Source organism: Platalea leucorodia (genome assembly GCF_965183815.1).
Source record: "Platalea leucorodia genome assembly, chromosome: W".
NCBI lineage: Eukaryota > Metazoa > Chordata > Aves > Pelecaniformes > Threskiornithidae > Platalea > Platalea leucorodia.
In genome coordinates, this window is record NC_138859.1 from 35,054,590 (window position 1) to 35,072,954 (window position 18,365).

The following is an 18,365-nucleotide window of genomic DNA, read 5'->3' on the forward strand; positions in this document are numbered from 1 at the left end:
TTATAAACCAACATTTTTCTTATTTTTTCCAAAATTATCACTTCACAAATGCATAAGAACACTTAAAACTTCTTTCATTTTGAAATACATCTCCGAGTATGTTGTGATAAATGTTTTTTATAAAGTCATAGTTAATATCTGATTTCATTTTAGAGTATATTTTTAGCAGAAGAAATGATTCTGCAACTCAAAAATCATTCAAACTTCAACACACAAATTTATAATGGCCTATTTTTAGCATTAAAAAAACAAACAAACAAACAAAAAAAACCAAACCACAAACAAACTTCAAAGTTGAAAAAGCCAGATTCTTTAATTATAAGAACTCTTTCCCACTAAACATTAAATATAAAATAACTGTATTTAGAGTCTGTTTGCTTTTGGTTTTAAGAAGGAAGATGACTCCACCTACTGGACAAAATGCATTGCTATGCAAGTATGAAAAAGTGAATCCATTAAAAGCTGGAGCCATTTATAATCATAAGTCCTTATTTAATACAGCAGAAAAACACAAGAAAGGGAGAATAAGAAACAAGAGAAATGATTAAAAACTATTCTGCTTAATAGAAGCTATTATGGATTTTCCTTTTTCAAGAAAAATCATGCATAATAACTTACTTTCTCCACTGTTTAATTTGTTCAGGATTTGTGTACTCCTTTAGACATTCAGTAATGTGGTCCCCAATTTTGATTAAGCACTGTCTAGTATGCTCCAGCTGTTCCCTTTCAGAAAGGCCTTTCTCTGGTCTATCCAGTTGTTTCAATGCTGCTTTGACAGGCCTCATTCTTTCTTTGCACTATAAAACGTAAGAAAGGAATACATTAATTCAAAGGAAAATAAAAAGATAAAAAAAATTGTAAAACACGACCCACCCTTACTGTGCTATTTATACAGACAAAGACAGTACTGTTGTAAGCAAAACGAAAAACAAGTCTTCACTCACAGCTCTTTTAGTTTTACTACAAGGTTTCATTCAGAAATAGTAGTATTTTAAATCCGGTTGAAAATTTACTCCTATATGAAAGCATTAGATTGCATGTAACAAATATTAAAGATATAAGAAAGCACTAATTTAATTAATATAAAAGATTTTCTGAGGGAAAGGAATTATTATAACGTGGGTTTAACTTTCAGCACAAGTATACAGGACAAGACTTATTTTACTTTTTAGGACCTTGAAAGCTATACAAAATCAGTGTCAAGATTAAGTATGAGAATGTTTAATATTAAAATATATATAACTTAAAATAGTAGATACTTTCTGCAACAATGAAACTTGGCATTCAACAGAGGATCAGCATTCCTTCTCCAAGCAGTTCTTAAGCCTGAGTTCTATGCAGATACTGACAGAAACTGAGCTATCTAAGATAAAGCTAGTTTAGGTGTGCCTAAATTAGTAACAGTGATGACAACACAGATGTACCCACAGATATATTTCATATGTGCATACTTGAATTTTCACACTAATTCAAACGCGCTAATAGTAAATGCGGATAAAGCAGTTAGCATGTTTTAAATTATAGACACTTGCTTGGAAATACCATTCAATCACAATGGCAAGGTAGACAGATGAAATGCATGTTTTTACCTGTCACAAGGTAGACAAGAAGTCAAATGAGTTAGCCTCAACAACCCACAGCAGTAATTTCCATTTGAAAAGGTAAACATGCTAATTAGATTGCATCTGACCATGGCATAATGGTGAATATCCCTTCAAGAACAGAGGGCCTGGCCAAAAAAAAATCGTTCTATATGCAAACCCAACCTAGAATTGCTCCCACTAAGGAAGAGAGGCAAGTCTGTATATCCAGAATCAAAAATATGAGGGGTTTTGAAGAACATCACCATCACTGTGTCAACATCTAGGGACAACTCAAGAAAATCAGTGAAGCTGTTCCATTACCAGTCCATGCCATTAAGTAATTAAGCAGCTACATTACATATTGCATTAACCACAGCTTAAAGCAACCTTTAAAAAGACAGTTTACACTGCTTAAGTTAAGTGTAGAGGTGAACAGAGAAGCATAATTGTACATAGGCATCAAGTGATTTTCAGTCACCTACCCACACACAAGATATCCTGGAAATTATGGATGAGTCACTTATAACATTTAGATAAAAAACAAAACAAAAAACCCCACATACATAAATTGGTCAGTACCATACTGATGAGAAAATAAGATAATTTCCCAGCACCACAGTAAACCCAGTAAACTTTACTATACTGCATAAATGCAATAAAACTGCTGGCCTGAAAACAAAACTGACTTTAGTATAGTGTCGATAACCCTTCACTGATCTAAGATTTTACTGGCAATAGATATCTGTGTTATAATGCCTAATAGCAGAATCAAGAACATCAGAAATTGTGTTAATTTAGAATATCAAGTGTAAACACTAAGTTATCAACAAGGGACATACCACACTGAATGTCTTCTGATCCAGTTCTTCAGATTCTTCAGATATAGGAACTGGTTCACTAGTTGCAGTAATATGAACTGGAATATCCAACAATGAAACTTTTTTATTTTTTTCTTTATTTTCAGATTTGATTTCATTTACCTAAGAACAAAACATGAAAATATATCTGATAAGAAAACCTTATTTTTGGGCTGGTGTTAAACTGTAATTAGGCAATCACTGTAATTACTGCATCCTCTTCAATAATAACAAGAAAAAAAAAATTCTGACATTCAATGACAGTACCTTTTATTTTCTCTCTCCGAGGGATGGAGAAAGAGAATGGACAGGTTTCTTGCACCACTTGTACTCTCAGTCCCACTAAGCTATGCATCCTTAAAGAGGTAATTTCTCATTTCATTTACCTGTCCTTGTAACTACAAGTGGTAAAAATAAAACTTCAAATGATTCAAAAAATAAAAACTGTGAAGTGATCGATCCAAAATACCTTTTTAACTCAAAATCATTCACAAAAACCTGGTGGCCTTTTCTAGTGCTATATAAGAAAAATAAACCTAGTTACCTTTTCTTCCTTTATTTCTTTTTCTTTCTGTGTGGATTCTTTTACTTTGTTTTCTCTCTTTTCTTTAATATTTTTTAATTCTTTCTTATCCTCTTTTTCTTTTTTCTCCCTTTTCAAATCCCTCTTATTTTCTTTTGTCTCTCTCTTTTCTTCAGCTTCCTTCTTTATACCAATATCTGGCTCAGGCTTTTCTTCATTTTCTTTTTCTGCTTTTATTTTTTTATGTGGATGTTTCACTGAAATAATCTCATCCTGCAATACACAAGCATATGTCACATCCAATTGAGTTCCTAATTATACAAGTTTTGTAACCATCAGATTAAAATGTACTTTTTAGCTGTGTGTGATTTCTTTAGACTCAGGTTTAACACCTATCAAATGGAGCTGGATGCAGTTGCGAAACAAAATGAGGACTATTCACTCATTTATTTGATGTGACACAAAACAAGTACTGATTGGGCAGGGGTAATGGGAGGGGGTGTGAGAGATTAAGTCCATTTAACTTTCATATCCCCAAAGAAATCTGCCCCTGTAAAAGGTAGTTAAGCTGCAGAGAGCTAAAAACAATAAGTAAGTAGGCATCACAAGACTGAGCTGATTTTTCAGGGCATGGTGATGATAAAAGACCTCTGTTCTGGTTAGCTTTGTTCCAGTAACTTTTTACTGACCACAAATTAAACATTCACAGTCACAGGAGAAGGGAACAGAGTTCCAACTTTCTCTTTTCCAGAGGTGTTCTGAAGAATCTGGTGTTCTTTCAGCTACCTTCAAAGTCACAAAATTAGGTGCAACATGGCCCCTAAACTTCATGTCTTGTGGTTCCCCCTCCCTCTAGTGGCTTCTGCTGTGTGATAAATTTAAATAAATGACCCAACAAAAACAGAGGCCTAAAGGAATACATCAAAAGTAATAAAAACATAACAAAGTTGAGTAGTCTATTAGAATAATGAAAGCCCTGACATACACAGAAGCATTCACTTGCATGTCTCAAAATATCATTTATTCATTCTGTTCTTTCTAATGAAGCTTGATTTTTTTTTCCTGAGCCTGAACAAAAGTTGCTACCTGAAGAATCATTATCAGTAATAATAACGGATTAGTCAGAAACATTAGTTTTATATTCAGATGTTACATTAAAATTGCATTTCTAGCAGATACAATGCTCAAGTCTTTAAAGAACATTGAAATTGCACAATGTCACTTGTAATTGGGCGACAACATTATTTTATGATATTATAATTTTGAAAACTAATCATAATGTCTGAGCTACAGGCTTATCATTAAATTAAAATAGATATAGCCTTCCATGTGATTATATTGATGCAATATTAACTGCCACAGGAGGAGGATGCCATTCAAATGCTTCAATTTTATTAAGTCAAACAGAAGATCAAATAAAAAGTGTTACTAATAAAAACAACTGAATAGCCATCTTTACCACATGAATGATGTTTACCTCATTATCCTCATCATCTTCATCAGATTTTTCTGAGGGTGGTGATGAGGAGTCACTTTTTATTTCTTCTTTAATTTTTGCAGCCTTTGTTGCTCTATTCTTCTTAGTTCTTGTTTTCTTCCTCTTTGAATTGCCCTGAATGCAAATTAGTACCTTTATTATGTCAACTAACAAGTGTCTTTGCACCACAGTTGCAGAAAAAGATTTGGTTTTTATGTTAAAGAAAGCATTCATTTTATTTATTGCCACTAATGACCACCAATTTTCTCAGGACTGGAGACCGAGCCTAATGCAACAGTAGAGAATATATACAAATAAGAGAGAATAAAACAATATTAAACTTGCAATTCATTCCTTGAGTTAGTCTCATATAATATGATTAGCAATATAGAGAAAAAATTGCACAAAGCAAAGAAGAGCGGAACTAAAAATAAAACAAGTATCTGCTGACACGCCCATAAGCATATTATGTTATCTCACTACTGAATATCAAGCTTTACTTACTGCACCAGTAAGTCTTTGTGCTTCTTTTCTTGCAAGGTCTTTATTCAGTAATTTAATGAGGTAATCTGCACGGGTCTGTAACTGCTTGGCCTGGGGTTTCTTATCTGGATCATCAGGTAAAATCTGAGGAGATCAATGGTAGTATCAACTATGAGTACACATTATCAAATTAGGAAGCTGCTAGTCTGGAGAACAGAACACTGGGAACAGAAAAAGCTGAATTAAAAAAAAAAAAAAAAAAGGTGAAAAAACCCATTATGCCAGCATGCTTCAAGGAATGAAGAATTTCTTAAGCGTTTTATTTTTCCCCAAACACACGACTAATGTAGTCTTGGAAATAGTCTCAAAGTTTACTGTAAACTCAAGAAACTAGCCTCAGATTTCTGTTTCCACTCTCATAGTTTATCTAAAAAATTCAGAGCTCCTAGTTCTGCCTTGTGCTTCTAAATGCATTAACTTATTACCACAGGATATTTCAGAAGCCAAAAATATGAGTGGTTTCATAAAACAAGCAAATTAATGGAAGGCAGGGGCAGGATATCATTAAACAGATTTGTATACAACCCTAGCTCCTCAAATCCCAAAGCTACAGGTTGTTGGCAATGTCACTGAGTTTGCTTCACTCCAGTCCTAAACTCCTAAACGTTTCTCACTACTTCTAATCAACCATTGCACTACTACTAATCTGATCAGTATAGCTATTCTCATGTTGCGAATGAAAGACAGTTTCAAGCAAAGAAACCAGGGATAGAAAAACCAAACCAAAACCCCAAAACAACCTTCCCTCCAAAAGATCAAGAATAAAATTAACACAACTAGAGCATTTAAACTAGGGAAGCAAAAGATGGAAGAGAAAGAATTCAAGTGACAGAGATCCAAATACATAGAAATACAGAAACATAACAGACTCTAAGAAGGTATACTTCAACTGAATACACAAAATCTTGAAATCTAATAATTTACCAGAAGGATACAAAGGAGTACAACTGATCTAACTTCTGTGCAATTTCAGTTATCATAAAATAAGCTCTTTCAGTAACTGTTCTTATTAGCATTATTACCTAAACAAAAAAAGTCCTTGATGAAATTTTTTAGATGACATACCTTCTGTGTCAAATTGAGATCAGGATCCATTTTTATCATTTCCCAGCTGCCATAGCCATATTCATAGATACCTATTAACAGATTGGAATCATCTTCCTTACCCCAATCTATATCAAAATGAGCTGCCTTGGTGTGGCATGGGATGACATATCTAGTAGAAATAAATTAGGAACATAAATAAGAGATCTTCTCAAACTCAGCAAGGGAGAGGGGAACATGACACACATCACTAATATCCTGGTATATTTAGGTAAGTAATCCAGATATCTATCAGGTTTTCTTACCATTTCTATAAAATATTTATTGAAATCAGTACTGAAACATGTTTTAAAGCAGATCAAGATTAAGATATAAAGAACAACAGACATCTATCTGTGGCCATGGATTGAGTCAGAACTGGCTAACCATGAAGATAAGCTTAAAATATTACTCAAGTGTAACTGCTAACTGAATATGCAGATAGTCTAGGGACTATGATACACAAGGTAGCAAGCTAAAAAGTTCAGAGGGCTAAACAACTACCAACAATTACCATCTGCTCCACTTCGACAAATATTGCTTTGTCTCAGGCAGAGGTGACACAAAGCAGCTCCTCAACAAGCCTAATTTCTAGTCTGGAATAATTAAGAGTAACTGAACCCAGTCCCCAATGAATACAGTTCAGAAGCCAAAGCAAATACTGGCTTCTAAGGAGCGGGAAGAAAGATAAAGAAAGGATGTGGAGCAGATTTCTGCTGCCAGTTCTTGGGGGGAATGGAGCGACACTGGTGTCCCAATGTGCTTAGAGTCTGGATTGCTTAAATATATGCATAAAAGCCTTGAATAACTTCCTGCATTATGGCTACCTTTAGGAAAAGAAAAAAATACCTTTTCCTTTCTTCTGGATCTGAAGGAATGGATTTGTGCAATGGTGCCAACTCTTCTTCATGAGAGATGACTAGCTTTGCATTCACCTGCACTCCTGATATTCGGAATGTTGGGCCTTTAACTTTCCCAAGTTTACCTCCTTAAAATAAAGGACCAAATTGTTAAAATATTTAGCCTTTATGTGTATCTTATAGATGAACAAAGAAAAAAAAAAGTTTGATGCTATAGCAGCAGACATTCAATTATAGCAAATGATTTTTTTCTTAACCAAACGCTTTAATTAAACTCCAGAGTCTCAAGGTCTTCCAGATAATAATAGCAGATTAATTTTAAATTTCATGGTAAAGCAAAAACATGCTGCATTCTACTGTGACAACTCACTCAGGGAAAGGGGGGGGAAGTCTTCTTACTATAATCCTTTTTCCTAAATCACCTAGCATGCTAACATTTTGTTAATGCTTTCCTCTAACACAATTGTTTTGTTATAATCAGAGTGCAAGAATTATTCAGACCTCTTGACACTTTTTATACCTCTCCCCCACCCCCAAACACGCTTTACCTGCTCTTTCTTGTCCAAAGGAATTGTCCTTTAAAGCCTTAATGCATCCATTATGTACAAGTTCTCCCAGACGTCTAAGGTCCGTCTCAGATTTATCAACTAGCTCAGCATCTCTAGCTACAGCATCTAACCTGTAAGAAAACAAATATGTTTTTACAGCTCTAAAACTTTAGTATTATGAATGACTCCTTCAGATTTTGAAACTAGAGAAGCGATCATGTAAGTTATCGTTCACCCACATTTGCTATGCTGTGTACAATTTTGATCCACGCAGTTAGAAGCGGCTATAGAAAAGAATACAGAAACTATAAAAAAGGGTGTTTCACATAGAGGACAATACAACAGGAACTATAAAGGACCCTAACTATACAGTTTTGAGTTACATTACTACACATTCTTTTAAATAGAAAAGGAACTATTATATATAATAAGATCATATAAACTATAAATACTATTAAAGAAAATGAAGGTGGGAAATTATTCTCAAAATACAGAGTAATACAGAAAGCTTAAAATAAGAACTGACAATGAGAAAAATGCAAAACTGGCAGTTAGTCTGTTGAAAGCCTATGGCTTTATCCACTCTATCAAACAAGAAAACTGAACGATTGCCATTAATGCAGATTAAACAAGACAGTAGGTAAAGTATAAAGAAAAACAAGTAGTCTTGCAAAATTGAAAGATTTGTCATACTGGCTGTCTACATACATATCATATATGAATTCATGTTATAGTCAAGGCAAAAGATTAGGCACACTATTTTCTCTTCAACCTAAGGTTTCTTGGTATATTGTTCTAATTTTAATGAAAACAAGGTTCCAAGTTGTTATACAAATATAATCAGATAAGTTTACCTTTCAAGTGGGCCACCAAATTTCTTGTAACTCTTGATAAACCTAGTAACAGAAAATAATTTTGCAGTTAAAAACATACGCTTAACTACACTGGTTTTAAAAATATATTTGTAAAGTCTTAGTACAAGGCTATGTGGACAACGCAAAGAAAATAAGAACTAGAGAGACTAGGACAGCTTAGTACATCAAGATAACCTCCATTTAAAGCCAGAGTTCTATTTGGTTTAATAACTGATATAAATAAAACAATAGAAGGTACAATTTATTTCAAAAATTACTTTACTAATTAGTTTCACAAAACAAAGGATTCAGCAATGTGATGTGTCTAATCATAAAAATCAAATGTGGATTTATAGTAAATAGAGAATTCAAACATTATGTTAGGCCTCATAATAAAGAGGAGCTAGCTGCAATTTTAAGATGATTTTAAGACTTAGGAAAACATAACATGAAAGATAAAAGAATGCAAGCACAAGAATACTCCTGACAAAAGCAGCAAACCATTATATGTTAGATGAAATGAAAAGGAAACAAGGCTCTTTAGGGTTATTTATATAATCAAAAATATTTTAAGCTTTACAGTATTTTAGAGAAACACGAATACTTAAATTACAGAAGCAAAGTAGCATTTCACAAACCAATCAAAGTAAAGTAAAACAATTTCTCCTCCTTCTACCAAAGAAGTATTTTTAGCACCAAATATTGATGATTGATGGGACCAGTTGTACAGATTCACTTATGTACTGGTTTGCACTTAGATAAAGTTAATTTTCTTCAGAGTGTTGTAGAAGTCATTTTTTAGCTCAAATAAGGATCCAAAGACCTGTTGAAGCCTTAGACTGCAAGCTGTGAACTTTCACCTAGATACGCTGACTATATGCTGAACTCCTACCTAGCTACATGAAGGCAGGCCCTGAAACCAGTGCAAACCAGGAAGATAAGGTAGCCACAACCATTGGCAGAAGCTGCGACTATTCAAGATAAGAAAAGGAATGACCTGGCTGGAGACTGGGAAAGGATCCAATAAGGAACAAGAAGACCCCAGACCCAAATATTACTATTGGACCGAACCGTCCCATGAGGGGAGGGGAACATAGACTGTAAGGGTATAATTGCCCAGGGATCTCTTTGTTTGGGGTCCCTCCCTGGAGGCATCCAACTCAAACTGCTCTTCACCGCTGTACCACTCAATAAATTTGCCTGGCGTACGTCATGTCGGAGACTCTGCTTTGGGGAAACCTAGGGTCGAGCCTGAAGGGAGAGGAAGCGCCCGAGGGTGAGTGTGTGTGTGAGCAAGGAGTGGAAAAGGGGCACCTGTCAGTTCAATGGAGCTGCCCGCTGCAAAGGGACTCCGGTCCTAGCAGTTAAAGTCTCAGGTGGCGTGTGTGCGACTCCCTGGATGGTGTGTGAATGCTCGGGCGGCTGCTGCTCCCTTAACAAGAGCACCATACCTGCTACTATGTTTTGGACCTGTGACCAAAACAGTGTTGATAACACAGGGATGTTTTAGCTATATTGCTGAGCAATGCTTACACTGCATCAAGGCCTTTTCTGCTTCTCACACTGCCCCACCAGTGAGTAGGCTGGGGGTGCACAAGAAGTTGGGAAGGGACACATCCAAGACAGCTGACCCCAAATAACCAACAGGATATTCAATACCATATGACATCACGCTCAGCAATAAAAACTGCAGGGAAGAAGGAGGGAGAGGGGACATTCGGTGTTATGGCATCTATCTTCCCAAGTAACTGTTACACATGATGAAGCCCTGCTTTCCGGGAAATGGGTAAATACCTGCCTGCTAATGGGAAGTAGCGAATGAATTCCTTGCTTTGCTTTGCTTGCGTGCATGGCTTTTGCTTTGTCTATTAAAACTGTCTTTATCTCAACCCATGAATTTTCTCACTTTTACCCTTCTGATTCTCTCCCCAGTCCCTCTGGGGGAGATTGAGTGAGCAGCTGTGTGGTGCTTAGCTGCCTACCAAGGTTAAACCACAACAACTTATAAAAATGGATTTTGTTTTTGGTTTTTTTGTTTTGTTTTGTTTTTTAGTTTTAAAAAGCACCATATAACATTAATTGAATTACAATGGCAAGAAATTTAAAACAAAACAAAACTCACTGAACATTTGTAGGTATTTCTACAAAAATGCGCATATCGTTTCTTCAACTACAGTTTTCAGGTTAAATGATGGGAAGTAGAATATTTTGTTTGTGGGGTTAAAAAAAGCTCACCCGTTTTAGAAACTTTTTTTAAAATCACTGTCTTCAGGGGATGCAGGAAGTATAGTACATATTAAAAGATTGTAAAACAATTGAGAACATTTTTTGAACCCAATGTTATCCCTCATCAAAATAGGTTCAAATTCTGGACATAACAGTTCCTTATGTCAGCACCGCAAACTACACAGAGTAAAGCTTAAATGCCTAGAATAAAAATTTTCAACTAAATTCAGGAAAAATAGACCGTTTTCCATATTTTCAAACTCTAAAATGATAAAAAAAATGTTTTGTTTCTTTAAACATGCATGTCCCCCCACATCTTACCGCCTAATCTCTGCATCGCTAAATCCTTTAATATTTTCTCGAGGAATAGTTCGTGGTCGTCCACGTTTTTTTGGTCGTTTTCTTTCCGAGATGGAGTCACTATCAGATCCAGAATATCTTCTGTTCCTACTGTGTTTCCCTTCACTTCCATTAAAGCTGATCTGGAATTTCAGATTAAATAATTCAAAGCTACATGACTAAAACATTTTATTAATGTATTTTCTAGCCTGTCAAAAATAGGGGGAGCACACCACATGTGAAAACCACCCAACCCAAAAGTACAAGCCAAAACAACAGCAACGAAAAAACAAACAAACAAACCAACAACAAAATATCAAAGTTAGTGGGTCAAAACCCAGAGATACCTGTTTTGCACAGTTTCTCATCCTTGGGAGCATATATATTTCTTCAAGCTCTTTTTGTCTTTCCTCCTCTTCTATTCGTCGCCGCTGGACTTCTGGAATGATTTCTTCCCAGTTTCTTAAATTTTGTTCTGGTTCCAACTCAATGTCATCTTCATCCATATTGGAAAAGTTAGCCACCTTATGTATTGGAACATAAGTGTTTTCACCAAATCAATACATGATTTTATTTAAACAAAGAGTCGGTAATTAATATTTTTCAGAAAACTTAGTTCAGAATGGCATATTTTATTTATATATATACATACACACACACACAAAATGTACACATATAAAACGCTTCATGAAGCACTGTCTCTAATGAAAGTAGTTTCATATATGAAATGCACACACTCCATGCAACATGGCTGAATATAAAGATGAGAATCTTCTTCTTCTTTTACAAGTTGAGTAATATAGAAACGCTATGAAATGCCTCCCCAATAGCTATGATTGTTATTTAATTTCCTTCAAAGCAGAAAGCAAGTCTAACTGAATGCCCGAGTTAATATGAAACTATAATAGTGTAGAACTAACCAAACATTAATAAACTGTAGAAATCACAATATATTGCAAATGAATGATTAGCAGGAAAGTGATTTAGTACTCTACTGATCTAAAAAAGTCCTGCCCTGTTTTAAACAAAAAAAACAAGCAAAAACACACCACACACCCCCCAAACCTAAACAACAACAACAAAAAGATCCACAAAAAAAAAAAAAAAAAAAGCCCAAACCACCACACACAATTTGGACCCACTTAATATTTTAAGTGTTATCCAGTTAAGCATATCTGGCATTCACATTTACATGGGGGCTGAAAGGAATTTCTAAAAGTCATTAACTAAGAAATCCAAACTTCATTCTATGTTTTCAGAAGTACCACAGGTGCTTAACAGCATAAAGCATTAAATGAGTAACAGCCCTCCCCAGTATTCTAATAATTAAATCAAAGACTAATGTATTTGTAAATCTCTTTCTTATTTTGTTAGCAAAATACATTATGTATTTTTAAATGTTTGCACTGGCAGTAATTACCCTGTATAGGTGAAAAGACATTCTATGCCAAAAAGTTGATTTATTGTTGCACCTCTTTCATAAGAATGAAGAAAAGATGGATAGGTGCACAAAAGAAGAAGAAGAAGAAGAAGAAAAAGTAGCATTTATAAAGGAAAGTATAATTAAGGGAAGAGGGAGGGAACAGAGCAATACCTTGAACTGTGAAAGCAACTCATCTCCTACAGTTAGTGGGCCTGGCTCATTTTCTCGAGTTTCAGCCCTCTTCAGGATTTCATCTATATCCATTTCCTGAAACAGAAGTTTCTCTTTACAACAAAATAATTCTTATGTATTTTTAGTTTCTCTGTCCATCAAGTGTAGATGCACTGTTCCATTTACCTGAGGCTCCTCTTCTTCCCCTTCAGGTTCTTTAAAAAGTTCCTCAGCACCAAACTTCAAAATTGCTGACAACTCTTCCTTATTAAAAGGTGTTGAACTGAAATACAGAAAGTTTCAGATAAACACTTCATCTTAGTGAATTTTTTCAAATTGCTATAACCATGAGTCGATCAAACTTACTTTTGACTTAAATAAAAGCTATATGTAAAAAAAAAAAAAAAAAAAAAGTACAAAGACAATATACTGTGCAGTCTTTACTTACATAACTCCTTACCACATACTTTTTGCCATTTATTAGCCAAGTGAAATGACTTGCATTTTTACTCAAATAGTCACATATACCTAAGCATAAGTTAATATGAAAGAATAAACAAATATACCTGGAAGGAGTAGAGCCTGTATGTAGTACAGTTTTCCCTGTAGTGTCCATTCTTTGAATTACTAAGTGATCTAACACCATCTTTTTCTTGGCTCTTTCAAGAATATCTTCTTCCACTGATCCTTTTGTGACTAGCCGGTAAATATTAACCTATGCATATTATAAAAAAGGCTTTATTTACATGCTCACAAATTACCCATGACAACAGTATTCGGATGAAGTTAACAAAAAACCCTTGAGCAACAACAGGGAGAAATATTAGTTGTGATTACAAATCTTCTAAATCTTATTGAACTAGTATTTCATATATGAAACCAGTCAATCATGTTACCATAGACTCTACATAAACTATTTAAAAAAAATAAAAGAAAGAAATTCTTAGACCTCTCCTCTTTAAACTTCCATGATTAGGCACGAGCATGGCCACAAGGAAAAGTGTTATATCTGATTACTACTTGAAGTCTTCTGCAAGAAAGAAACCCAAGGAGAACTACTAAGTATTTAACTTTAAATACTTGCACCTGAAGTATAGCAGTTAATTTCTAGAATGACATGATGCCAATGAACGTGGGACAAGTCCACAACTCTTCTCCCTACCCATCCATATACTACGGCTGCTGTGCAATCTCTTCATATGAAGAGATTTTTAAAGTTTTTTTTAAAAAGGAAAATTAGCATTATTAACATTTTTAGACATTCTTGGCAAGTATTAGTTATTCTCAAAATACAGGAGGACTGCAATGGCCCAGACAGACAGCTTATGGCTACCATATGAAACCCTCCTTCAGGTTTGGAGCTTAAAAGACAAGTGTGCGTACCTGTTTCTTCTGTCCAATCCTATGAGCTCTAGCCTGTGCTTGCAGATCATTCTGTGGATTCCAGTCAGAATCAAATATAACTACAGTGTCAGCAGATGCCAAGTTTATACCTAAACCTCCAGCTCTGGTAGACAGCAAAAAGCAGAAGTCCTGAAATAATATATATATATTAAAAAAAAAAAAAAAAAAAAAAAAAGCTTTATATATACTAGCTATAATATTCTTCAAGGAACCAATATGACACTTGTTTATATGCTCTGTGGAGCAGACTATGAACTCGTACACTTCTTTAAGGATATCAAACATATGTTAGACTTGCAATGCAATAAGGTGCTTGTCATGCCTAGAGGCAGTAGATCTCTATTAGAATAGAGCAGAAAAGACTAGACTATTTCAGTTGGAAGGGACCTACAATGATCATCTATTCCAACTGCCTGACCAATTCAGGGCTGACCAAAAGTTAAAGCATGTTATTAAGGGCATTGTCCAAATGCCTCTTAAACACTGACAGGCTTGGGGCATCAACCACCTCTCTAGGAAGCCCGTTCCAGTGTTTGACCACCCTCTCGGTAAATAAATGCTTCCTAATGGCAAGTCTGAACCTCCCCTGACACAGCTTTGAACCATTCCCACGCATCTGGTCACTGGATCCCAGGGAGAAGAGATCAGCACCTCCCTCTCCACTTCCCCTCCTCAGGAAGCTGTAGGGAGCAATGAGGTTGCCCCTCAGGTCTCCTTTTCTCCAAACTAGACAAACCCAGAGTCCTCAGCTGCTCCTCATAGGACGTGCCTTCCAGCCCTTCCACCAGCTTTGTTGCCCTCCTCTGGATGCATTCGAGGACCTTCACATCCTTCTTAAACCGTGGGGCCCAGAACTGCACACAAGACTCAAGGTGAGGCCACACCAATGCTAAATACAGTGGGATCATCACCTCTCTTGACTGGCTGGTTATATACTGTGTTTGATGCACCCCAAGATGCGGTTTGCCCTCTTGGCTGCCAGGGCACGCTGCTGACTCATATTGAGCCTACCGTCAACCAGCACCCCCAGATCCCTTTCTGCAGGGCTGCTCTCCAGCCACTCCTCTCCCAATCTATACTTGTGCCTGGCATTACTCCATCCCAGGTGCAGAATCCAGCATTTGTTCTTGTTAAATTTCATGCCACTAATGACTGCCCAATGCTCCAATCTATCTAGATCCCTCTGCAAGGCCTCTTGTCCCTCAAGAGAGTCAACAGCACCTCCCAGTTTGGTACCATCAGCAAACTTGCTAATGGCGCATTCAACTCCTGCATCCAGATAGTTGATAAATATATTGGACAGAACCGGCCCTAGAACTGTGCCTGGAGGAACACTGCTGGTGACTGGTTGCCAGTCAGATGTAGCCCCATTCACTACAACCCTTTGAGCTCTGCCCTTCAGCCAGTTCTTCACCCAGCGCACCGTGAACCCACTCGTCCCACAGTTGGACAACTTGTCCAGAAGGATGCTGTGAGGGACAGTATCAAAAGCCTTACTAAAATCCAGAAAGACTCCATCCACCGCCTTCCCTTCATCCACCAGGCGGGTGACCTTATCGTAGAAGGAGATCAGATTAATTAAACAGGACTTTCCCTTTGTGAACCCATGTTGACTGTGCCTGAGGATTGCATTATTCTTTAAATGCATTTCATTAGTACCCAGTATGATCTTCTCCATAATTTTTCCAGGAACTGAGGTTAGACTAACAGGTCTATAGTTCCCTGGGTCTTCCCTCACACCCTTCTTGTAGAATGGAATAACATTGGCTAGCTTCCAGTCAGCAGGGACCTCCCCAGACTCCCAAGACATTTGGTAGATGATCAAGAGGGGTCCTGCCATGACATCCGCTAGCTCCTTCAGTACTCTGGGATTAATTCCATCAGGCCCCATGGACTTGTGAACATTCAGCTGATACAGCTGGACCCTTACAATTTCAGTGTCCACAAATGGAAAGTCACTGTTCCCACACTCGTGGTCCTCTGACTCAGGGGACTGGGCAGCTCGAGGTCTATCAGTATTAGTAAAGACTGAGGCAAAAAAAAGCATTGAATGCTTCTGTTTTTTCTTCATCCCTATTAGTCAGATGACCATCTTCAACAAGTATCAGTCCAATGTTTTCTTTAGACCTCCTCTTGCTATTAACATACTTAAAAAAAGCCCTTCTTGTTGTCTGACACAACACTGGCCAGTTTCAACTCTGAGCTTTGGCCTTTCGAGTCTTCTCCCTGCATATATGAACCACGGCTCTGTAATCTTCCTGTGAAGCCTGACCTTGCTTCCAGAGATCATACAATTTCTTTTTCCTCTTGAGCTCCACGAGGAGTTCCCTCTTCAGTCAAGCCGGTCTTCTGCCCTGCTTGCTTGACTTTCAACACAGTGGAATTGCCTGCTCCTGTGCTTATAAAAGGTGGTTCTTAAAGACTGACCAGCGCTCATGGATTCCTAAGCCCTCAAAAGCAGAATTTCAGAATTACTGAAACCTGTTTCGATGACAACAAAGCCCTTATTCCATTTCCAAGGGGAAACCAGTTCTTAGATGAAAAATAAACTGCTTTTCTAAGCAAGTTAAAAATTATGTTTGGGCTCAATAGCTCACATAAAGTACAAAAATTAGCATGATCTCTACACAAGCCCACTTTAAAACACGACACTTATTTATAATAAAAAAATTCTGAAAGCACTTCTGAAGTAAAAAAACAAAACAAAACAAAACAAAAAAAACAAAAAACAAACCCAAACAGAAAAAGCCCTTCAAATGTTTCCAAAGAATAAGAATGTGGTAAAAGGAACACCAATTTAAAGAACAAACAGTATCACTGTATTGGGTCTGGCTGAGATGGAGTTAACCTTCCCCATAGCAGCCCTCATAGTGCTGTGCTTTGTATTGGTAGCTAGAAAGGTGTTGATAACACACCAGTGCTTAGGCTACTGCTGAGCAGTGCTCCCACAGCATCAAGGTTGTCTCTCCAACATTCCCCCCTCACCAGTAGGCTGGGGGTGGGCAAGATCTTGGGAGGGGACATAGTCAGGGTCAAACTGACCAAAGGGATGTTCCATACCATATGACCTCTGCTCAGCAATAAAAGCTAAGAGAAAGGAGGAGGAAGTGGGGGCATTTGTTATTACCACGTTTGTCTCCCAGAGCAACCGCTATGCATACTGAAGCTCTGCTTCCCAGGAAGTGGTTGGACATCGCCTGCTGATGGGAAGTAGAGTAATAACAGTTGACACAGTGGAATTGCCTGCTCCTGTGCTTCTAAAAGGTGGTTCTTAAAGACTGACCAGCACTCGTGGACTCCTAAGCCCTCAAAAACAGATTCCCAGGGTACTCTGCTAAATAGCTCTCTGAATAGCTTAAAGTTTGCTCTGAAGTCCAGGGTAGCAACTTTGCTCTCCTTTTTTCTCTCATTACACTGAAAATTTTAAACTCAACAATTTCATGATCACTGTGGCCAAGACAGGCACCTACCATCACATCCCCCACGAGTCCTTCTCTAGTCATAAACAAGAAGTCTAGGAGGGCATCTTTCCTAGTTGGCTCACCGAGTACCTGTGACAAGAAGTTATCTCCTCCAAACTTCAAGAATTTCCAAGACCTGCTCGTCACAGCAGTATGGCATTCCCAGCTGATGTCTGGGAAGTTGAAATCTTCCCTAAGGACAAGGGCTACCGATCCAGAGATTTCTCCTAATTGCCTATAGAATAACTCATCAGTGCTATCGTCCTGGCTGGGCGACTACTAGTAGACACCCACTACAACATCTCCTTTGTCTTCCATCCCCCTAATCCTCACCCAGAGGCTCTCAACCACATCATCCCTAACTGTAAGGGCTGTACAGTCAAACCTTTCCCTTACATATAGTGCAACACCTCCACCTCGTCTGCCTTGCCTATCCCTCCTGAACAGCCTGTAGCCCTCCATCCCAGCACTCCAATCGTGGGTCTCATTCCACCAAGTCTCGCTAATACCAATGATATCATAGCTCTGGGAGTTGACCAATGCTTCCAGTTCATCCTATTTGTTTCTCATACTGCGTGCATTGGTGTACAAGCATTTCAGATATGCTCCCAAGCCCTCCATGCTCCCAGGAGCAGTGTAAATGTTCCCACTAGCATTGCCACCCTCAGACGATGCCATGCCAGCCCTTGGCTTACCTACTGCAATCCTGTTGGTATCCCCTTCCCCCATTGATTCTAGTTTAAAGCTCTCGATCAGTATGTTATGGGTTAACCCCTGTAGGCAGCTAAGCACCACGATGCCACTCAATCACTTCTCCCCCACACCCCCAGTAGGACAGGGGAAGAGGAAAGGAAGACTAAAAGCAAGGAAACTTGGGGGTTGAGATACAAATTGTTTAATAAGCAAAGGAGAAGTGGAAGAAGAGAGAAAGAAAACAAAACAAAACAAAACAAGCGATGTAAAGGTAATCACTCACCACCTCCCATGGGTAGGTCTGATGCCCAGCCAGTTCC

At 37.4% G+C, this 18,365-nt stretch overlaps 1 protein-coding gene across 1 annotated transcript in view; it reads right to left on the reverse strand.

Annotated features, from left to right (window-relative positions):
• LOC309601509 (chromodomain-helicase-DNA-binding protein 1-like) overlaps positions 1–18,365 on the reverse strand; it is a 61,679-nt gene that overhangs the window by 3,906 nt on the left and 39,408 nt on the right. The window contains exons 19-33 of the mRNA XM_082334541.1: positions 13,871–14,020; positions 13,054–13,202; positions 12,674–12,770; positions 12,488–12,583; positions 11,241–11,417; positions 10,876–11,036; positions 8,329–8,370; positions 7,475–7,605; positions 6,916–7,054; positions 6,049–6,199; positions 4,945–5,067; positions 4,441–4,575; positions 2,985–3,236; positions 2,423–2,563; positions 619–797 (exon numbers count right to left, since the gene is read on the reverse strand). Of these exons, the coding sequence (XP_082190667.1) occupies positions 619–797; positions 2,423–2,563; positions 2,985–3,236; positions 4,441–4,575; positions 4,945–5,067; positions 6,049–6,199; positions 6,916–7,054; positions 7,475–7,605; positions 8,329–8,370; positions 10,876–11,036; positions 11,241–11,417; positions 12,488–12,583; positions 12,674–12,770; positions 13,054–13,202; positions 13,871–14,020 (2,123 nt within the window). The remainder of the gene's footprint in view (positions 1–618; positions 798–2,422; positions 2,564–2,984; positions 3,237–4,440; positions 4,576–4,944; positions 5,068–6,048; positions 6,200–6,915; positions 7,055–7,474; positions 7,606–8,328; positions 8,371–10,875; positions 11,037–11,240; positions 11,418–12,487; positions 12,584–12,673; positions 12,771–13,053; positions 13,203–13,870; positions 14,021–18,365) is intronic.